This window comes from Ictidomys tridecemlineatus, chromosome 7 (genome assembly GCF_052094955.1).
Source record: "Ictidomys tridecemlineatus isolate mIctTri1 chromosome 7, mIctTri1.hap1, whole genome shotgun sequence".
NCBI classification, from domain to species: Eukaryota; Metazoa; Chordata; class Mammalia; order Rodentia; family Sciuridae; genus Ictidomys; species Ictidomys tridecemlineatus.
Window position 1 is genome coordinate 178,796,513 of NC_135483.1, and position 22,883 is coordinate 178,819,395.

Here is a 22,883-nt window from a genome sequence, read left to right on the forward strand (position 1 = left end):
AATACCTCGATATTGTAACAGTTGTTAGAAAATTTGTCCTACATGTGTTTGATACATGTTAACCCTCTAGCTCTTCCCTTTGGTTTGTGTTAGTCAGAATAACAAATGGACATTTATATAACAAAACAGAGTTTTCAAACCCTCTGGACCTGTATGTGTGTGTGTGTGTGTGTGTGTGTGTGTGTGTGTGTTTGAACCGAGGACCTTGCATATACTGGCAAGTGTTCTACCATTGAACTATATTCCCAGCCCTTCTTAAATTTTATTTCAAGACAAGATCTGATCAAATTACCCAGACTGGGCTTGAACTTGTGATTCCTCTGCCTCAGCCTCCCAGGTAGCTAGCTAGGATACAGGAGTGTGCTACCACACTGGCTAAGCCTTTAAACCTTTTGAATCCTACTTAGATATAGCTATTTATGGTGGGCAGGAAGCTGGCATCTCCATTTTTCAGAGAAGGAAAATAGGCTCACAGAGATTGCAGTTTGCGTCTCATGGCTGTTCCATGGCAGCAGCAAGGCTAGAACTGGCTTTTACCCCAGTGATTTAGGGCTCTTCCCACTGTGGTGTTCTATCTTTTCAATATACTTTTTTCTTTTTTTTTTTTTTTTAAAGAAAGAGGGGATTTTTTAATATTTATTTTTTAGTTTTTCGGTGGACACAACATCTTTATTTTATTTGTATGTGGTGCTGAGGATCAAACCCAGCACGGCGCGCTTGAGCTACATCCCCAGCCCTCAATATACTTTTATTTTGTTTTCAGTGTTACACTCTACTACGTGCTATGAATTTATCTATACTACTTTCATTTTTGTCCTCTTCGGATAAAACTTTGTAGTTTTCATTGGCAAGAAAGTAACAATAATTTCTAATTTTTTACATAATCACAAAGCATTACTTGGGTTTGATATTGCTCCATATGAAGAAACTTAGATACAAATGAGATCTCAGCCTTCTGGGATATTACAAAGTAAATTAGAATGACAGCAGATAAAATGTGCAGTGTTTTTACTGTTATTTTATCTGGTGGTGTGCAAAGATAACTGGTAACTTTTAAGAAATAGGATAGTATAGAAGATGCACTGGTAAATTGTTACACTATTTAATTTATGTTGTGTTACATATGATAATCCGGATGGTCCCAAGGAAATGAGCAAGCATAATATCTTTGCTGTGAAGTTTTCAAAGTTCAGAAGTACTGATGTGGACATACAGAACTGTGTTCTCAAATTACACTTCAATATAATCCCAGCAGCTCGGGAGGCTAAGGCAGGAGGATCACGAGTTCAAAGCCAGCTCAGCAACAAGGTGCTAAGCAACTCAGTGAGATCCTGTCTCTAAAATATAAAATAGGGCTGGGGATGTGGCTCAGTGGTTGAGTGCCTTTGAGTTTGATCTCTGGTACCCGCTGAAAAAATTACATTTCAGTAGAAATAGGTGCTCTCTTGCTAAAATCAATCTTGGTAGTCCTTTCCTGGTTGAGATAAAAATTCAGTGAATGGGGGCTGGGGATGTGGCTCAAGTGGTAGCGCGCTCGCCTGGCATGCGTGCGGCCCGGGTTCGATCCTCAGCACCACATACCAACAAAGATGTTGTGTCTGCCGAAATCTGAAAAATAAAAAAAAAAAATTTAAAAAAAAAAAAAAAAAAAATTCAGTGAATGAGAGCTGGGAATGTAGGTCAGTAGTAGAGTGCTTGCCTGGTATGCATGAAGCCCAGGATTCAATCCCTAACCCTGCAAAAACAAAGAAAAAACCAAGAAAAATGTAATAAGTGGAATTTTTTTTCTCATTTTTCCCTTATATAATAATAATAATTTTTTTTTCTACTTTATCACTGAGCTACATCCCCAGTTCTTTTTATTTTTTATTTTGAGACAGAGTCTTGCTAAGTTGATTAGGGCCTCCCTAAGTTGTCCAGGCTGGCCTCAAATTTGCAATCCTTCTGCCTCAGACTCCAGAGTCACTGGGATTATAGGCATGTGCTGCCACACCCAGCTCTCACAGTAAATATATTCATGGGATAAAAATTCAGGAATGAACTCTTTTAAATGCAAAGATCTGAATATTTGGGCTGGGACTGTGGCTCAGTGGTAGAGCACTTGCCTAGCATATGTGAGGCACTGGGTTTGGTTCTCAGCACTGCATATAAATAAATAAAAAATAAAGGTCCATCAACAACTGAAAAACATTTGAAAAAAAACTTTTTTTTTTTCAGATGCAGCCTGAAAGTTTAATATTAGAGTTTATTGGTGATATGAAATTAAGTTAATCCATGAAAATGAAGAATGTTGGATGTTTTAAAGCTTTTGGTCCCTTAAATTTAGGGGGATGTTTTAATATTTTTGTATCTAGGAAGGGGAGCCACAACCTGCCTTGGTGCTGGGAAGAACATAAGAACAGAGCCAGTTGCTCAGGGTCCTGCCAATTGTGTGATTGTCATCTTTGTCTTAAAAACTCCCTGGAGTCTTAACTTTGTTTTGTAGATTATGAAAATAAAGCCCAAATTAGAGTGTAATGTTTTAAGACTCCAGCTGAGAAAGAGCCCAGAGCTCTTCTCAATCCAGCACTTGAGAATTGCAGTCTGCTTCCCTGGAGTCTTAGACAAATTGCCTATGTCTGAAAGATAAAAATTGAGTTGGTGCACATTACCTTCAGTGTATTACTGAAATTAGATACTAATTCTTTTTGATAGTAAGTCCTTGAAATCTTGGTACTCTTTTGTGCTCTTTAATATAAGTTCATTTTTGTAATAGATCTGAGTAGAAAGTGAACTTGGTGTGCTTTCTGCTTTGGACCATCAAAGCCTTTCTACTACTAAAGCCACTGACATGGTGCAGTTGTAAGCTATGAATCCAAGCAGGAGCATCGCCTTTCCTTCAGAAACCAGAGCCAGCATTGGCTAGGGTTGGACTAGATGACCACAGACATCCCTTCCAAACCCTGGCCAGCTGTGAAATTCCAATCAAGTTCAAAGAGTTAAAATGGGTAATGGTGTTTTCTTGATTGGGTCAAGCCTCTGTCCTCTACTGAGTACCCCACACACTGGTTCTTGTCGCTACTTTTTTAGCCCTATTTCCCTGCAGCTTTGCTTTTGGTGTGGGTTCCCCTGAGCCCTGCTGAACAGCCTGTCAGGAGTTAATTTTTGTTCTTCACACTTTTCCATCTGGAGGAGGACATTAAAAAAAAAAAAATGCTTCAAGTCACAGAAGCCAAGGTGAAGTTGCCAATTTATAAAATATAATGTTATAATGAAAGCCTTTTCTCATTTTTCAGCTGAAATAATAGATATTACTTCACAAGCCGAAGAAAGCTGACTGTAATCATTCTTAATTCTTAGTCTAAAGCCATTTTTTGAGCAGCAAGTCCAGAAGCAGAAAAATAGAGCAAGTCAATGCAGACTTCCTGGTGACAATATCTGTTCACCCTTGTCATTTGGCAATCCATTTAAATTTCCAACACAGAAAAATAATTTGAGAACTCCAGTGGATCTAATTTAATAAAAGTCTAGGAGGCAGGAACAAAGAATTCAGATTATTTAAAATATTTTGGCCTGTAACCAGCAAAAGAAGTGAGATTATTAATGAAGGTTGGTGATTTTTTTTTATAAGCTAAAGCTATTGATTTCTCCCACATTTAAAATGCAGTAGGATAGAGCTGAGAATGTCACTCAGTGGTCAAGCATTTACACAGTTTTTAGTGGTAGTGTGACAAGATCACTCAACATTTTGCTTCAATTCCCTTCATCTCTGCAGATGGGGACAATAGTACCTTCCTCATAGCAATGTTGATTATTAAATGAGTTAATGCACTTATATATCTTGGAACACTGACTGGCCTATAATAAGTAGTGCATAAATGTTAGCTATTGTTTTATTGATGTACCATAAAAAATCATTTTTTTATCACATAATTTTAGCATTTGGATATTTTTCTATAATATGTATACTTTGTTTAAAATACATTCATATATACCTATATATAAGTAGTCACAGAATATATTTGTGTATACCTATAAATAAACCAAATATATATGATACATTATTTATGTATTAAGTAATATATATACATATATGTAAATTTACATAAACATACATATATACATAAACATATACATATGTACATATACATATATACATATACATATGTTGACACCAATTCATATCTTCATACATGTACTTTGGATAATGATATATGTATATGTACATGTACATATACATATGTATATATACATATATGTATATATATTCACATACATATATGTATATGTATTTTAAAAGCAGATTCAGATCATACAAACACCCATCAAGTGGGAAGAAAAACAAGTTACAAAGCTGCCGGGAAGACTTTTCCATATTGTTAAGTGTTCTTTTTAAAACGGTTTTTTTTTTTATTGTTGTTTTGTTTCTTTTTTTGTGTGTGTGTGTATGTATAATACTTTTGATTAAAACCAGGGGCACTCTACAACTGAGCTATATCCCCAGCCCTTTTTATTTAATTAATTTATTTAATTTTTTATTGATTTAAAAAAAATTATAGCGGAATGCATTACAATTCATATTACACATATATAGCGCAATTTTACATATCTCTGGTTGTATATAAAATATATTGACACCAATTCATATCTTCATACATGTACTTTGGATAATGATATCACATTCCACCGTCCTTGCTAGTCCCCTGCCCCCTCCCTTTCCCTCCCACCCCTCTTCTCTATCTAGATTTATCTATTCCTGCCATGCTCCCCCTCCCTACCCCACTATGAGTCAGCCTCCTTATATCAGAGAAAACATTTGGCATTTTTTTTTTGGATTGGCTAACTTCACTTAGCATTATCTTCTCCAAACCATCCTTTTACCTGCAAATGCCATGATTTATTCTTTTATTGCTGAATAAAATTCCATTGTGTATATATGCACATTTTTTTTATCCATTCATCCACTGAAGGGCATCTAGGTTGGCTCCACAGTTTAGCTATTGTGAATTGTGCTGCTATAAACATTGATATGGCTGTCTCCCTGTAGTATGCTGTTTTTAAGTCCTTTGGGAATAGATTGAGGAGAGGGATAGCTGGGTCAAATGGTGGTGGTTCCATTCCCAGATTTCCAAGGAATCTCCATACTGCTTTCTACATTATGGGAGCAAATTTTTATACCTCACACATCAGAGCACTAATCTCTAATGTATATATAAAGAACTGAAAAAGCTATGCAACCAAAAAAACAAATAACCCAATCAACAAATGGGCTAAGGACCTGAACAGACACTTCTCAGAAGAGGATATACAATCAGTCAACAAATATATGAAAAAATGTTCATCACTCTAGCAATTAGAGAAATGCAAATCAAAACTACTCTAAGATATCATCTCACTCCAGTCAGAATGGCAGCTATTATGAAGACACACAACAATAAGCATTGGTGAGGATGTGGGGAAAAGGTACACTCATACATTGCTGGTATGAGTTTTTTTATTCTTTAAGACAGTCTGGCAAAGTTGCCCAGGCTGGCATTAAACTTGCAATTTTCATCTTGTGGCCTTAACCTCCCAAGTCACTGAGATTATAGGCATGCACCATCCCATGTCAGCTAAAATATAGTATTTAAAGACTGTATTGTGTTTTCTCAGATAGCAATACTATAGTTTTGTCAATTGTTTTAGTTGGGCCTTTAAGTTATTTTCAGTCACTCTTTTTTTTTTTTTAAGTGAGAGTGAGAGAGAGAGAGAGAAGAGAGAGAGTTTTAACATTTTTTTTTTTTTTAGTTTTTGGCGGACACAACATCTTTGTTTGTATGTGGTGCTGAGGATCGAACCCAGGCCACACGCATGCCAGGCGAGTGTGCTACCGCTTGAGCCACATCCCCAGCCCTCAGTCACTCTTTTGAATAGTACTTCACTAAATAGGACCACAGCACTGCCTTACCAGTGGTGGAGGAGCATTGCTGGGAGGTCAGAGTGATCGTAGCTGAGTGTCTCCAGCGTTAGCATTCTTTATATATATGGTACTCTTTGGTGGGATTAATTTAGATACAAACCATAGAGAACATGGTTTCTTCTCCCAGGTAGTGAAGTCCTTTCTTTAGGAGGCAGGCTGAAAACACATGAGTATTGGTTTTGAAATGATATTAGAACAGTCAAAGCAAGATGAAGTGATTTCAGTAAGTCTTGGACAGAGGTGAGCCTGGTCAGTGGGGCACAGACACCATTTGACAGAAGAAAACAAGCTGGGCAAACACCACACGTAAGTTGTCACTGCGCTACAGGAAATAAATGTGAGTGGCCACAGCCACATCTCAGTGAATCCCATGAGTCTGATGCGCGTGGTGAAGCCCCACCTGAAATGTCTTTCGGAAGATCTTTTATGTTCCTTGTCTGCCGCAGTCTGGCTGGGCACAAATCACCTAGCCGCCACAAAGCACTTGTATGTTCAAACAGGAAACTTTATTGCCTGAACTCCAAACAGCACTCCATGCACACTCCCCGAGAACTCTCCCAACCGCCACCCACTCGGCCCCCAGGAACACCACCCACCAACCGGAGTCCCCGGGAACTCTCCTGGAACTCTCCTGGAGCCCCACCAGGCTGCGGGTCCTATTTATTACCAGACAGTAAAGGTCTAATATACAATTGAATCAATCCAGCATTATCTTAATGGCTCACCTCTCAACCATTACTTTTTTTTTTTTAAAGAGAGAATTTTTTTTTTAATATTTATTTATTTTTTTTAGTTTTCGGCAGACACAACATCTTTGTATGTGGTGCTGAGGATTGAATCCTGGCTGCACTCATGCCAGGTCACTTGAGCCACATCCCCAGCCCTCAACCATTACTTCTGGCAAAATGCCAGGGGCCATTCGACTCAGCTGTGGCTGTCAACACTTGTCTAATTAGATTTCTCCAGCAGTTCTCAGAGAAAGACAGGGTAGGTGTAACGCTGATTCTTCCTGAGCCCAGGCAGTTTCTATGACTTGGCCAAGAGGAAGCAAATAAGTCAGTATCAGAGTCTGGGGTCTCTGACTCCATTGACTGGTGTTAAGTGTTGGTAAAGTTGAGTAGCAGTAGTCGGTCAGCTTATCCCAGAGCCCCAAGAGTGGTCTTCAAGCTCTCAACCTTTCTTTCAACAGAAACAGCAGCAGAAAGAAGCCCTCATTGTCTTCTTCAACAGAACAGCTGAAGCTAAAATCCCATGTGTCATGTAAGTTGTCATCATGTGTCAACCTCTCCTTTTCTTTCTCCCTTTTGTCTATAAAAATTAAAACGATTATTATTTTAGTGTGCCAGGATGGTTTTATGGCTAAGAAGTGATCAAAGATTAGAATTATAACTGCTTTGGAAACAAGTTTTATCCCCTGTGGCCTCATCACCGACAGCATTAGTCACCCTGTAACTTGAGCCTCAGCATGCTGTGCTTGGGGTCCCCAAAAGAGCCTGTCTTGACCCAAGTAGGCTGAGGCTACTCAAAGGGAAGGTGGACTTGACACACATGTAAAAGGGAAGAGTTTTTCTTTTGCTAGGAGAACTGTGATCACTTGCTTTTAGGAGAACAATTAGAGAGAGAAGCTGCCTTTGGGGATATTCTGGTCTTCACCGAAGACATTAGGCTTCAGCCATTATTTGGAGGGGGAGGAAGACAAAGGTTAAAGTTTGTTCAAAAGATTTGAGCCAGTGTGATGGTGCATGCCTATAATCCCAGCAGCTCAGGAGGCTGAGGCAGGAAAATCACGAGTTCAAAGCCAGCCACAGCAAAGGCAAGGTGCTAAGCAACTCCATGAAACCCTCTCTCTAAATAAAATAGAAAATAGGGCTGGGGATGTGGCTTAGTGGTTGAGTGCCCCTGGATTCAATCCCCATTACTCAAAAAGGAAAAAAAAAAAAAAGATACGGGTGAGTGGTCATTGACTCACTTAGTTCTCTTTCTGCCTAAACTAAAGCTGAAGTAATAATTTCTTTTCTTAGAATTATTACTGACTTTAAAAAAAAGAAAAAACAAACCTCAATTGTTCAAATTTCACTGTGGGTAACTTTAGGCAATTCTAATGATGTGCACTTTGCCTGGTTTAATCCCTCCCTCCCTCCCTTTGGCAGCATAATGGCCAAGTGATTAAATTACAATGAAAATGGATTTTGTGTGGGTCAACTGGTGCGAGAGTGGCTATGGGGACTGAGATGGCTGGATAAATTGAGAAACACTCCCCTGCACCACATTCCTATTCAGCCCCCAGACCCCCTGGCCTGCAGACCTCCTCCTTGCCCTTAACCATGGGGACAGTCCCTGCCTCACTGAGAGCTGGATGTCCCACAGGAAGCCTGCTGACTGTCTCTCCTTCTCCCCTGGGCACTGCTCTTTTCATTTATGATGCTGTTATAGGACTCATGAACTCCAGGTGTGGTTTTTATGGCCTGGAAGCATCTCTCTCAGAAACTAATCTGAATTTCCCCCACCAAGCCATTTCTCATGTGCTTCTGAGTAACAGAGGGCAAGGGGTGAGTTCTTTGCCTGGCTCCCTCGCCCGTGACCTACAAAATTCAGAGTCTGCAGTGCCTCTCTCTTGAGGTACCTGGCCCACAGCCACCCCTCCCTGAGAATTTAAGTTGAGCCATTTTACCACTTCACCTTTTACTTTGATCATACCACGTACATACTTTTTCAAAAATCCTGTGATAAATTGTACAATATTTTATAGTTTACAAACCATTTTACCTCTATTAACTTATTTCATATTTATAGTATTCCTGTGAAATTGGTGGAATAAGTCATGCTTGGTGGTGCATGCCTGTAATCCCAGCATCTCAAGAGGCTAAGGCAAGAGGATTGCAAGTTCAAAGCCAGCTTCAGCAAAAGCAAGGCACTAAACAACTCAGTGATTCCCTGTCTCTAAATAAAATACAAAAAAAGGCTGGGGATGTGGCTCAATGGTTGAGTGCTCCTGAGTTCAATCGCTGGTACCTAAAAATAAATAAATAAAAAGAGAGAAAGAAACTGATAGAATAATTCACATTTTAAAATGCAGAGTATATCTCCTATAAGTCATTGGGACACCAAGTCACACATTTATTTGGTTAGTGGAAATTAGATTGTAAATCTTTTTTAAAAACCTCAATTTCCTCTGTTGTCTGTTTTCACTTTAATGGGAATCTTTAGTATTAGACTAGGTTGTGGTCAGCAGATATTTCCAGACTGGTAACCGAGGGACTTGTAGCAAGAGCAATAAGCATGTCAGATGTGGAGGGAGAGAGGCATTAGGAAAATTGGGGCCAAAGGTTTTTATGGGTTCACCAAGTTGATTTCATGGCCCTGTGAGTCTTGGTGCTATAACAATAAACTTTTTTACTTATATCATGGCAAATTTTATGTCTCTGAAAATAATTAAAGTAGATTTGGTTTGTTCATCAGTTAAGGAAATTGAACTCCAACCTTGGTCCTGCTTAATATTATTTGAAAATAATTCTTAGGTGTTTGGAGGGAGTCGTACCCTTCCATACCTGCTTGTATTTGGAAGCTGCTGGGATTTTCCCTTCCTTAAGGAAGGCCCTGGACATGCCCTTGTCTGGAGACCTCAGGCAGGGCAAGTGTTCTTGTGGCTGTGGGAACTTATTTTCCCAGAGCTGTGAGCAGTGGTCCCTTGTGCTGACTTTCCTTTTCTCTGGGTTATGAACCATCTGGATGCTGATCCCAGGGGAAGCCTAGGAGGATCTAATGGCTAGGAGGCTTCCAACCATACAGCTCCCCAGGAGCAGCAGGCTTTCTTTAAGCCCATGCTTAAAAATAAGTAGGATGTTAACTAAAAACACAGTGGATGAGGGAAAAGTAAATTAAAAGAAGACAAGCAGGTGGTATCCTCTCCATCGTATTTCTTTGCCTTGGAAAATAATTCAGTCATCATTGTGGCCTCTGTCATCTGAGATGCAAATGGCAGAGAGCTGGAGACTTCTTTTTGTCTTCCTTAATTGTTTATAATTGTATAACGTTTAAACACACGAGGGTACAAAGTAATATACAACACCTATGTATCTACCACCCAGACTTAATAAATGAAAAGTTTTACTGCATTTCAAGGGGGTTTTGTTTTGATTGGGGAGGGGTGGTATGTGTGAGAGAAAGAGAGATAGTGTATGTGTTTTGTTTGTATTTTTTTTTTTTTTTTTGGTACCAGGGATTGAACCCAGGAAAGGCTACTTATATTTCAGTACTGAGTATTGCTACTTATATCTCAGTACTGAGCTTCCAGAAACTTATGTACTATCAAGAATCCCTGAACTCACTACCTAGGTATTTCACATTTATTTTATACACTTCAATTTGTATATGAAGCAGGTTATCATGAAAGTAACAGCTTTCATGATAATTAACGTGAAAACAGTTAATTATCTTCCATGGCCCCTGTTTAGTAAGAATGTTTTAGTAACATGCCAGAGACCCATGAAGCATAGGAATACTTCAATTTATTTTTGTATGTGAGATGGATAAAAGTATAGAGCTTTTCCTGCACATGGCAGAAGATGGCTTCAGTGCAACTGCTCATTTTACTTCTGTTCATATGACCTGGTATGAGGGAGATGGGCAGAGGTCACCTCTCAAACAAGGGAGTAGGTGAGCTGGGGAAGGCAAGTACCTTGAAAATACCTGCTATTGATATGGTCTCTTTAATTAATCTCACTAGAATCTGTGTTTACTATGTTAAATCTATTTTCTTGTCATTATCAAATGCAGTGAATACATCCTGGACCTCCTGGAAAGTGGAAGAGAGAAGTTTCTAGTATTTGCACACCACAAGGTGGTTTTGGATGCTATCACTAAGGAACTTGAGAGAAAGGTAAGCTCCTTTTGAAATTCAGCAAAAAGAATTTATGTGTCAAGTTGTTCTGAGAAGGCTTAGTTCAGGTCTAAGCAAACAAGTGAGGTGATGGTTTCCAGGAACATTGCCGAAACATTCTGAAGAAGAGTTCTTAGTCGTAGGATCACAGTGACGTCAGAATACTTCCCCAGCTTTGTCACTTTTAATTTACTCTGTGCTCTAAACCATTGCTTTAGGATCACCCCAGTGACTCTTTTTTTATTCCTCACACAGAACTACGGAGCTGATGAGGGCAAAAATAATTCCTTTGAGACAAGTATTATATGAATGTCCTTTTTTCTTTCCTTTGCTTCCTCATTACTAAGTGCTTTTATTAATCACACACAGCAGTATGTGCATTTCAGTATGGAGTTTTATAACTCTCATGAAAGTGAGCAAAAAAGATATCTGGAGGGATTTCTAAGGATGTTACACATTGTGCCGAGTGAGGTGGTGCAGGCCTGTAATCCCAGCGGCTCCAGAGGCTGAGGCAGGAAGATTGCAAGTTCAAAGCTAGCCTCAGCAACTTAGCCAGGCCCTGTCTCAAAATAAAAAATAAAAAACAGGCTCATTGGTTAAAAACCCCTGGGTTCAATCCCCAGTGCCAAAAACCAAAAAATATATAAAATAAAAATTTAAAAACAAACACATATTATTTTTACTTCCTTTTCACTTTTGGTTAAGTTTAGGACCATAAACTTCTTTTTGTCTTTCTTCATTGTTTATAACTGTATAACGTTTAACACACGAGGGTACATAGTAATATACAACACCTATGTATCTACCACCCAGACTTAATAAATGAAAAGTTTTACTGCATTTCAAGGGGGTTTTGTTTTGATTTGGGTGGGTTTGTATGTGTGAGAGAAAGAGAGAAAGTGTATGTGTTTTGCTTGTATTTTATTTGTTTTGGTACCAGGGAATGAACCCAGGGGCACTACCACTAAGCCACATCCCAAGCCCTCCTTTAAAATGTGTGTGTATGTTTGTGTGTGTGTGTGTGTGTTTAGTTGTAGATGGACATGATATCTTTAATTATTGTATCTATTTATTTTTATGTAGTGCTAAGGATTGAGCTCAGTGCCTCACATGTGCTAAGCAAGTACTCTACCACTGAGCTACAACCCCAAACCCACAAGCACTTTTTATTTTTTATTTTGAGACAGTATCTTGCTAAGTGTTTTAGCCTTCAGCTTTTGGAGCTGCTCAGATTACAGGCATGTGCCACTGTGCCCAGCAGCCCTTTTTACTTTTTACTCCAAGACAGAGTCTTACTAAATTGCCCATGCAAATAAAGTGAAACATTTAGGATCCTCTATTCTGAGACCATTCCTCTTCCTTCCTCCCCGAGATGATTTCACTATTCTGAAATTAGCGTAGACTCTTCCCCTTCATATTGGTATACTTTACTCTGAAAGTTTGTATCCTTAAAGAATAAATAGTTTCCTTTTGTGTATGTTTTTAAATTGGCATAAATGGTAGCATAGTGTAAGTGTCCTGGAGTTCGCAGTTTGCTCTTTTGCTAGACATTGTTTTTGAGATTTTCCCCCACTTGTGACATATGATTCCTACACTTTAGCTGCTGAGTAGCATCTCCTGGGATGTCTGCATAGCAGTTTTCCTGTCCTCCCGCTGAGGGACATATTTATGATTTTTGCTTGCTATTATCTGAGTATTTATATACATATGTGTGTGTATATGCATATATATATATATGTATATATATATATACACACATATATATATATACACACACACACACAAATATATATACATATGTACATGTATATGTTTATGTGCATATATATGTTCACACATATGTATGTATGTATCGACATATATATACACAAATATATATATATATATGTATCTGTATATTTTTGTTGCCTTCTGTATGTTCGACATGATCTTGCATGGTCATTGGGTAGGTTCATGTTCAGTTTTACTAGATATCATTGTTGTCCAGGGTAGTTTCTCAGATTTATTTATTCACTTATTTTATTTATTTATTTTTGGTACTGGGGATCAAACCAAGGGATGCTTTACCTCGGGCTGTATCCCCAGGCCATTTTATTTATTTTTTTTATTTTGAGACAGATTTCTGGTATGATTTTTGCATATGAAATGGTGCAGAAAGCAGGCCAGTAAGATTCAAAGTTATAACCCTGGGGTTAAAACTAGAGCCATGGGTGTTCTCAAGAAACCCAAGACAGTTAATTAGAAAACTTATATGTGAAAACTTATTTATTTTTATTATATTAGAAAACTTATTAGTTTATTAATATACTATATTAGTTTATTGTATTAGTTTTATTATATTAGAAGGCATAAGAGCTTTGTAGGGTTCTTGGATTCCAAATAAATATACTAAAACAATTTTTTTAAACTATATCTAATTAATAAATGTAATGGGGAGAAGGAAAGTTCACAATAACAAAAAATAGTGCCTATTAATCTTACCCCAAAATTATAGAAACTGATGGAGACTTGGAAAGACTTGTGCCAGGCTCCTCTATAGAAAGTTAAAAAGTATAAAAATGCCAGTCCTTCCCAAATTAATATGTAAGTTTAATTTATTTCTAATAAAATTGCAACTGGATTTGTTTAAAGGAGGCATCTTGTTACTATGTACTAAAGTACATCTCAAAAAACAATGAGGAGAGAGAACTAAGGAAGCTTTGAAAAAGGAGAGCAGTGTTGGAAGACTTGTCCCTCCAGATATATAAAATCTCTTTTAAGATACTAGCACCAGCAATTAAAACTGAGTCATGCAGGTCCAGGAACTGGTGGCCAGGTGGGTGGAATAGTATAGAGAGTTGTATAAATGGAAAGTAAACATATAATCAAGGATCATTACAAATCAAGTTTAATTTACTTGATACATAAAGTTTGAGTATTTGGCTGGGTAGTTGAGGAGGGAAGAAGACTTAAATGAAACTTACCTTAGTATTTACCATAGTAAATTGAAATGAATCAAAGATCCTTATTAAAACCCGAAGTATAGAAGTAGTTACAGATGAACATGTAACTAATCATGGGGTGGGGATAAAGTTGCAAAGGAAAATTTGTCTAAATTTACCCAGAAATACAAATTCATTCTGTTACACACATAGCAGTGTTATAAGTTATTTTGTGCATTTGGCATATTTGGCAAGGCAATTTGAAAAAAAATTAATATAAGGAAATAAGCTAAGGAGACTAATAGCAACTATATGACAAACAAATAATGACAGTTACATGGCTCTCAGTAGGAATAGAAAGTGTATGACTAGAAAAAAGTACATGACTCCAGATTAGTTTGTATTTTTTAGACTTTTTTTAAAATGTGGAATTATTGAGTATGTACTCTTTTTTTGCTGGGGGGGGGTCTGGTTTCTTTTCCTCAGTTTATTTTGGGATTCATCCTTGTTTATCCCTATTTAGTGCTGAATCCTATTGTGTAGATATCCCACAGGGATTTTTGTTTTCTTTTGTTTTTTGTTTCAACTCATTAACCTGTTGATGGACAACTGCCAACCACTCCTTTTTAGGGAAAATTAGAAACTCTCTGTATTTATAAAAATAGAAGAATGGCTAAATTATGCTATTGTCACATAATGAAATATAGCCATTAAAAATAAGACTTTAGAAAACTTTAAGTAGTTTACTTCATTTACAGTATGTTTATTGAGAAAAAATAGTATGGTAATACACATTGAGGAAAAGGACAAAAAAAACAGGTTAGTAAGATTACTAATATCTCTGTTTTCTTACATTGTTTATCATTTGAAACAAATAAATGTTCCTTAAAACAAATGCAAAACTAAATATGCAGTTACCATACACCCCAGCAATTGACCCCTGGGCTTTACGTGGAGAAATGAAAACTGTGGTTGCACAAAAACCTGTATACAGATGTTTCTAGCCACTTTAAATATGGTAGCTCCACATTGGACCTGCCCAGATGTCCTTCAGTAGGGGAGATTTTGAACTATGGTACATAGGTACCATGGATTACTTCTCTGCAATAACAAGGAACAAGCTACCAATGTAGGCAGCAGGTTGGCTGAATCTCCAGAGAACAATGCTGAGTCAACAAAGTCCATCCCAAAAAGTAACACATTCTGGTTGCATTTCTGTAACAGTCATTAAATGAAATGTTTTAGAAATGCAGGATGGATTTGTGTCTGCCAGAAGTGAAGGATGGGGAAAGAGAGGAGAGGTGAGCATGATTCTAAAAGAGCCACAAAAGGATCCTTATGATGTTGGAACCATTCCATATCTTGACTGTGGAGGTAAATACATAAAAATCTACCAAAGTGACAAAAAACTGTAGAACAAATACAGACACACACACACACACACACACACACACACACACACACACACCATGGGAAACCTGAAGACCAGTAGACTGCATCCAAGTCAGAATCCTGGTTATGATATGTTCCATAGTTTTACAAAGTGTTACCATGTCATGGAGCCTGGCACAGAGGATCCTGTATTCTCTCTTACAATGCTGTGTGAATATACAGATTTTAATTTTAAAAAAGCAAAACCCTGAAAGCAGAGGGCTGAACAGCAGTGCAGCGTGGCCCTTGGGGCCCTGATTGGTTGTGGCTGATATGGCCACAGTCAGGTGCTGTTGCAGCCTACCTCAGTTTCCCCCCTCTTCCGCGCAGCAAGTGCCTCACATCCGCATCGATGGCTCCACTCCCTCAGCAGACCGAGAGGACCTGTGCCAGCAGTTTCAGCTGTCCGAGAGGCACGCAGTGGCAGTGCTGTCCATCACTGCTGCCAACATGGGCCTCACCTTCTCTTCCGCTGACCTGGTGGTGTTTGCCGAGCTCTTTTGGAACCCAGGGGTAAGGAACAGTAGATTGGACCTTCCCTGGGCATGCTGGTGGCGGGGACAGTGAGGGAGCCGGTGTCAGTTGGGAGACGTGGTTTCTGTGGGCGTTCCCCAGTGCCATTGTCTTTCTTTCTGTTTCCACTTGTCCTCCTAATCATGTTTAGACTCTCACAGGTCAGTTCTCACTCCTTGTTAAGCCAGCGCATCTGTTGGCTAATTTTTAGGTCTTCACAGCTAACTGGATTATCGAGTCCATTTTATCAATGAAAAAACCTGAGTGGAAGTGGAGGGGCCCAAGCAGCAAGCCAGGACCCATTGCTGTACATCCAGGGGGCATGTATGGTGGCAGGAGCAGCCCAGGCCTCTGGCCTTCCACCCAGGCCTCTTTTATTAACTGTAGCTGTGAGCTACTATAGCCAAGGGGGCTTAATAGTGATAGTCCCGGTGCTCCCTGAACACCACCATGTATCCCTGGTCACACTAATCAAGGGACTGCTGTGGCAACAGATATGTCATTTGTTTGAACTCATAAAATTTCCTCCTATGCTTCAGAAAAAAGGTTATTTCCCCTCTGAAATTTTGATATGGTATGGTTTCACTGGCCACACCTTAGCAACTTAGTGGACTTTGAGATTGAAGCTATTCATAACGAAAACAGTGCTCTTGATTGTAGTTATTTATTATGGGGCTTACTATTATATGAAGACACTACACCACCCTCTATTCATGTATGAATGTGATGTTTCTACCTTTTTCTTTTCTTTTTTTTTTTTTTTTTCCGCTTGTTGTTGGGAATTGAACTCAGATCTCACACATGGTAGGCAAGCACTCTGCCACTAAGCCACATCCCCAGCCCCTGTTTTTAGGAATTAGTATGTGACTTTTCATTTCACAGAGACAAGAAGTGGAAATGTGCCAGGCTTCTGTCATTTGCCCCTCTGCACCCAGCCTGTCAGCGGAGTCTCTGTGCACTCTCCACTCACAGCACCTAGTGTAGTGCTCACCATCAGAAAGCCACTCCCAGATGTAGTGCTGCAGCTTCTAGGTCCAACCAGGGTTGTGTTTAGTTCTTTTGTTAGAGGGCAAGTTGTCTACAGTTCTAAGAGACTGTGAAATGCCTTGAGGAGGAAGGGATGAGGTGGGGCTCAGGAACAAGGGGCCTACTGCATGGTGGGCTGGACTGTGTCAGGCCTTCACCTAGCTGCCTTGATCCCTGTGCATGCAGGTGCTGATCCAGGCTGAGGACCGGGTGCATCGCATCGGGCAGACCAACTCTGTGGGCATTCACTACCTGGTGGCAAAAGGCACTGCAGATGACTACCTCTGGTATGCCTGGCTGGGTGACTGGATTTGGAGCTGAGCAAGGATGGATACAGGATATGCTTTCTTTGCTTTTTAAGTGCTTCTGTTCTTGCTGAGGGCTTTGAGAATCCACAAAGATTCGTTAGCAATGACTCCCACTTTTATCTGGACCACTTTTGACCTCTGTCACTAACATTCTCGGGGTTTTGCAGGACATTGGAGGAAATCTTGTAGTAATAAAGGGAGCGGACTCCTTCCTCACTGGCCTGAGTCCTGGAGAGGAACTGATTAGGAATTGATAATGATGAAACAGATGGGATTTGGTTTATAAAACACTCTGTTCCCAGCCATGAGGGATTGTTAGGACAGGAGACAGCCTCCTTTCCTCTTTTGTAATATATGGCTTGATAGGCCACATCTTACTGTTAGCTGGACACGGAGAAGAGGGGCTCACCGTGGATCATTTATTTAGTGATTTCGCTGGGTCACATTTTCAACTATAGAGGTTTGTGTCTACTACCTAAACAAAAATTCCCACCATGCTTTTTCCCAATCCCATTTTTCCCTTCCTGGTGTTAAGTTTTTTGATTATCTCATTAGTTTCCACTTCTCTGTGCACAGTCTTAGGGCTAGGGTCTCAAGTTTTGCAGGATATGGGGGCCACTTCAATGGATTTTTAAATTGGGCAGCTCACAACCTCACCAGGTTCAAAATTTTGTTGTAACTAGGCAACGTTTATTTCCTACACATCTTCCATTAAAAAAGAATTTTGACCCTGAAACTAAGAAACCCCAAATTGGAGGGTTTTTTTTTTTTTTTACCACTGAGAGGGGGCAAATATTTCAGATGTGAAACAGTTAACACAAGGTAGTCCCACCAGAACCAGGAGGGTTGTTCTGAGTAGGTTGTGTTCACTGCAGCTTGTTTCTCCCCCACAGGCCCATGATTCAAGAGAAGATTAAAGTTCTGGGAGAAGCTGGGCTTTCTGAAACCAATTTCTCAGAAATGACAGAAGCCACTGATTACATCTACAAGGTAAATGCAGCCATGGCTCCTTGTCTCTAGGGCAGAGGGAGGCATTAAGCTGTCTGCTGGGCCCATGGGTCCTGAATGGAAAGGTGTGATTCACTCCTGGGGACCTTCCCCAGCCCAGAGCCGAAAAGGGTGGGCCTGCAGTCCATGTATGCATTCTACTAGATCCTTCTCACATGCCCTCAGATTCTTAAAAACCAAGGCTGCCAAATGATGCCTCTTCCATCAGGCCATTCAAAATTAACGGAAAACTCCCTGTGGTAATTGTCCTAGTGGTATGAGAGGTACATACCACGCAGCAGGACTACTGCCCAGTTTTTCCCAAGCACAGAATAGGGAGTGTTTAAAATAGAGCACTGCTTCAAAGAACATTTTCCCCTCTGTCATTCCATTTTATTGTGGGTAAACTGAGACATGGCAGAGAATAGGACTTGCACAAAGTCACAGGGCCGTAGAATCAGCCCAAGATACAAATCTGCTCAACTTAGCCCAGCATTCCTTCTGTGACATCAGTCCCTCATAGCAGAGTGTAAAGAGGCCAGTGAACATCCTTCCATGACTAGGTGTGCCTTGTCAGAGGCTTCTTGGCCTTTGGAGAGGACAGTGCTGGGCTCACCTCATCTGCCCTGGCTGCGCACTCCAGCCTGGTTGCTGCCATTGCCTCTTGCTCCCCCATTTCAGTGAAACACCAGGGAGCAAGAGACTCAGAGATTCCCTAAGTCTGACTTGCCTTCAGAAGCTCAGGTGGCTGATTAAGAAGATATCTACTCAGGAGGTGCTGCTCCTGGACTGGGGCTTGTGGATGAATAACAGGACAGTTTGGGTCAAGTCTGAGCCTCATGCAGGCAGGTGCCTGCTTCCTTGCAATTGCTGATCGAGCATCAGTTGAGTTTAAGCCAAGTGCACACCTATAAGCCCAGCTACTTAAGAGACAGATAAAGAAGGAGCACAAGTTTGAGGCCAGCCTGGGCAATTTGGTGAGACCTATCTCAAGATAAAAAATAAAAGAGGCTGGAGATATAGCTTAGTGGGTAAGGAACTTCTGGGTTCAGTCCCCAGCACCCCCAAACAAATTAAAAAGTTGAATTAAATAAACAAAATCTTATAGTCTAAGACTTAAGAGTCTGAGAATTTGATTATTCACTTACATTTACTCAACAAATAGATCTTTTTTTTTCCTAAAGTAATTATTGGGACAAATATGACTCAGGTCATATTTAATTTAAATGTTAACTGTAAATAATTCTTTTAGGCAATAGCAGTAAAGGCAATTTTAAGACAACCTTATTATTAAGCTCTCAAAAGAACTTGAATTCAGTTGGAGTGGTGAATATACTTATAGAACCTAGGTTATTATCTGCCCTTGGAAAAGAAAGAACACTAGTTCTAAAGGATCCTCATTTGAACTCATTTTTCTCATTCTTGTCTTTCCATCAGTTACCCTGAGTTGGCTAAGATTTATACCTAACTATAAGTGCAAGATAATGCAAATGAGACTTATCAGCATTTATTTTTATTACTAACTTTATAAACTTATTTTCTTAAGATAGAAGTGAAAATTTTATTAAATAGGAAAATAAAATGTTGCCACCGTTTTAGGAGACAAAAGCAAAAGAGGTTATAGATGTCTCCGGAAGATAGGCTTCCTTTTGAGAGGGGAAATGAAATATTAATCTGATCTTGAAACTTGCTTCCAATTAATTATGCATGCTCCAAGTTAGCACATAGTGTTGCCATCATAATTCAATGTGCTTCAAAAGGTATTTCTACTGAGAAGGGGCCATCTCACAGGGCAGCACTTCCTTGACAATGCACCCCTTCAGAAAGAAGCTGAGGAGTACATCCTTCAGGAAGGCATGAGGAATGTGTTTAGATTGACCTTAATGGTCTTTAATATCACTCATCCCCTGCTCCAAGAGGCTGGGATTCTGAAAGGCAGGAGATATGGGGTATAGTTAATGGAATAATCTAGAGTTCTTACATGACATGTTCCCTTAATCAGATTTCAAGGAACTTCATTTTATCAAAGTGGAGGGATTCTGTAAAGGAAGAGTGAGGAACCAGGCACAGTGGTACTCACCTATAATCCCAGCCACTCCTGGATAAATATAGTGTAAAAGAAGCTTCTTTGTAAAAGCAGGCTGAGTCTGGAGAATCACAAGTTTGAGGCCAGTGTGGGCAGTTTAGTAAGACCCTATCTCAAAGTAAGAAACAAAATGAGCTGGGGGTGTAGTACCCCTGGATTTAATTCCCAGTGCAAAAAATAATTTGAAAAGAACTGCAAAGCTAGGGAACCAATTTTAAACTTGATAAGGTAAAAAAGACACAATGATATGATAAAGGAAATCTTGCTAAAGGGTGCCCTGAAGGGATATCAAGCTGGCAGGAACCTGGGGCTGGTGGAGTTGGGAAGAAGCCTGAGGCAGAAGTTGAGCTCTGGTAACTTGGTACTCTGCAAGTGCTAAGTGGTCTAAGTCAAGAGAGTGACTTGAGAGAACAGGAGAGAAACTTGTATGAGCTAAGGACTCAGGATACCCTGTGGTTTCAAGTAGAGGCACGATGAGAATGTTGGTCGACTTTCAAAGATAGGCTGTAGGAGTAAGCTGAGACATAATTTTAATTCTAAATAGTTTAATTTTATGGATGTCAGTGGAAATGTTAAATGTACCTCTGGATTGGAAATGGTCAGGGTTGGAAATTTAGACTTGGGAGAGATCAGCAGGGGTGATGGTGAGCCTGTCATGTGTCATGTGTCATGTGTCATGTCGTCACTGTTGGGCCTAGTTTTAATACTGTGCCATTGCCAATAATGGATAGAAGCATTTGGTGAACATCTTGATCATTTGTAGCTTTAAGGCCATCAGAAGTAGGGACAGGTATCCCTGAAAATGAGGCATAATCCATGGCTGAACACACAGAATTACAGTTTAACTAACCCTTCAGTTTAGAAAGGCTTTGCAGGTAATGAGATCATGGGAGCTATTTCGATACTGAAAAACTAATGTGGGAAGTTAGAAGGGAGAAAACATACCAAGATAAATTATAGTGTAAAAGCAGCTTCTTTGTGTTTCTTTTTATTTCTAATCCAATGAGCACAGAGACAGTAAGATGTCAGGAAGCAACATTAGTGGTAGTTTGTTGAAATGGTCTCTACTGGTTACTAGGTATCTCCGTGATGGCTTAAGATATGCCATCTCTCACCTTAGAGCTCTCTCACCAGCCACAGTGGAGGAGGGTCAGCGTTGGAGCCTAGGAAATGGGTTCTTCCTCTTATCTTTTTTTTTGTATCTCTGATGAAGGACCCAACGCAGAAGACGATCTATGACCTATTCCAGAAGTCCTTTGAGAAAGATGAAAGTGACAAAGAGCTGCTGGAGGCAGCAGAGACCTTTGACCCAGGAGACACAGATGAAAGCGCCTTGACTGCCAGTCCGCCAAAGAAGAGTAAATTTGAATTTTTTGATAACTGGGACAGCTTCACCTCTCCCTTTTAAGAGGGACCCAAAAAAGTTCTAGGAATCGTGAATTCATAAAAATAAACTGTTATTTTGTTCATAAAACCTGTGTTTCTCTTGTCATCAGCAGTGCTTGTGTCTCTCCAAGACCAGAGGGACACCGGCATTTCCATTCCTGTTAGTAGGTGGGGAATTGCTTTGGAGCTTAATTAATCTTAGTTCTTCCAGCTTGGAAAAGGAGACAAAAAATGACTTGTAACAGTGGTGATTCATATTCTTCTAAGTAATGCTCCCTACACAACCCAACATCTAGATCTTAAAATTTTAATGACTATAAATATTTACAGAATACCTAATATGTGCCATGTACTATCCTAGGTGTTGGTGATAACTTACTGAACAAGAGAAAAAAATATGTGCCTTAGGAGAGCTTATTCAATGGGAGAAGCAATAGTATAAGTTCTCTTTTCTAATAAAATTCCATTTATGACCACTGAAATTTGTTTAATTTTCATGTGTCACAGATTATTCTTTTGATTTTTTAAAAAAAACCATTTTAGGGTGGGGGATATAGCTTAGTTGGTAGAGTGCTTGCTTTGCAAGCACAAGGCCCTGAGTTCGATACCTAGCACCAAAAAAACACAACAACACACTTTTTAAATGTGAAATACATTCTTAGCTCTCTGGCATTATAGAAGCAGGCTGGGAGCTGAACATTGCACATTGACCATAGTTTGCCAGCTCTGGTTTAAAGCATCATCATCCAATAGCAGTATAATGCAAGCCATGTAATGTGGCTTTAATTTTTCTAATAGAACATTTAAAAAGTAAAAAAAGATAAAATTAATAATATAATCAACCCAATATATTCAATATACTATTAATGCTATTATTTCAACATACATAATTTTAAAAAATTTTTTGGTGATGCTGAGGATTGAACCCAGGGCTTCACACATGCTAGGCAAGTGCTATACTACTGAACTATATTCTCAGCCCTTAAAAAAGATTTTTATTTAGGTACTAGGAGTTGAACCAAGGGGTACTATATCCCAGCCCTTTTTATTTTTTATTTTGAGATGGGGTCTTGTAAATTGCCTAGGCTGGCCTTGAACTTGCAATCTTCCTTACTCAATTTCCTGAGTTGCTGGGTTTACTTACTGCATGTGCTACTGTACTGGACTTAATTTTTTTTTTTAATGAGCAATATAATAATTTTTGTTTTCTACTAAGTTTTTGAGATCCAATGTATATGTGACAGCATCTCTATCTAACCGTGTTTCAAGTGCTCCAGAACCATATATGGCTTGGCTCCTACGTTGGACACCTCAGGTTTAGAGAATGATAAAGGTAGTAGAATGTTAAGTGGAAGAGGTGGAGAATAATAGGGAATTATACTGCGGGATTGACAAGAGGACCCAGGTC

At 39.4% G+C, this 22,883-nt stretch overlaps 1 protein-coding gene across 5 annotated transcripts in view; it reads left to right on the forward strand.

Moving 5' to 3' along the window:
- Positions 1 to 21,563, forward strand: part of Smarcal1 (SNF2 related chromatin remodeling annealing helicase 1) — a 165,741-nt gene extending 144,178 nt beyond the window's left edge. For all 5 annotated transcript variants that reach the window (XM_040267766.2, XM_040267765.2, XM_078017973.1 and 2 more), the window contains 6 exons: positions 7,128 to 7,198; positions 10,715 to 10,817; positions 15,500 to 15,682; positions 16,895 to 16,995; positions 17,910 to 18,006; positions 21,303 to 21,563. In XM_040267766.2, the coding sequence (XP_040123700.1) occupies positions 7,128 to 7,198; positions 10,715 to 10,817; positions 15,500 to 15,682; positions 16,895 to 16,995; positions 17,910 to 18,006; positions 21,303 to 21,497 (750 nt within the window). In that variant the 3' untranslated portion in view covers positions 21,498 to 21,563. The remainder of the gene's footprint in view (positions 1 to 7,127; positions 7,199 to 10,714; positions 10,818 to 15,499; positions 15,683 to 16,894; positions 16,996 to 17,909; positions 18,007 to 21,302) is intronic.
- Positions 21,564 to 22,883: the final 1,320 nt, after the last annotated feature.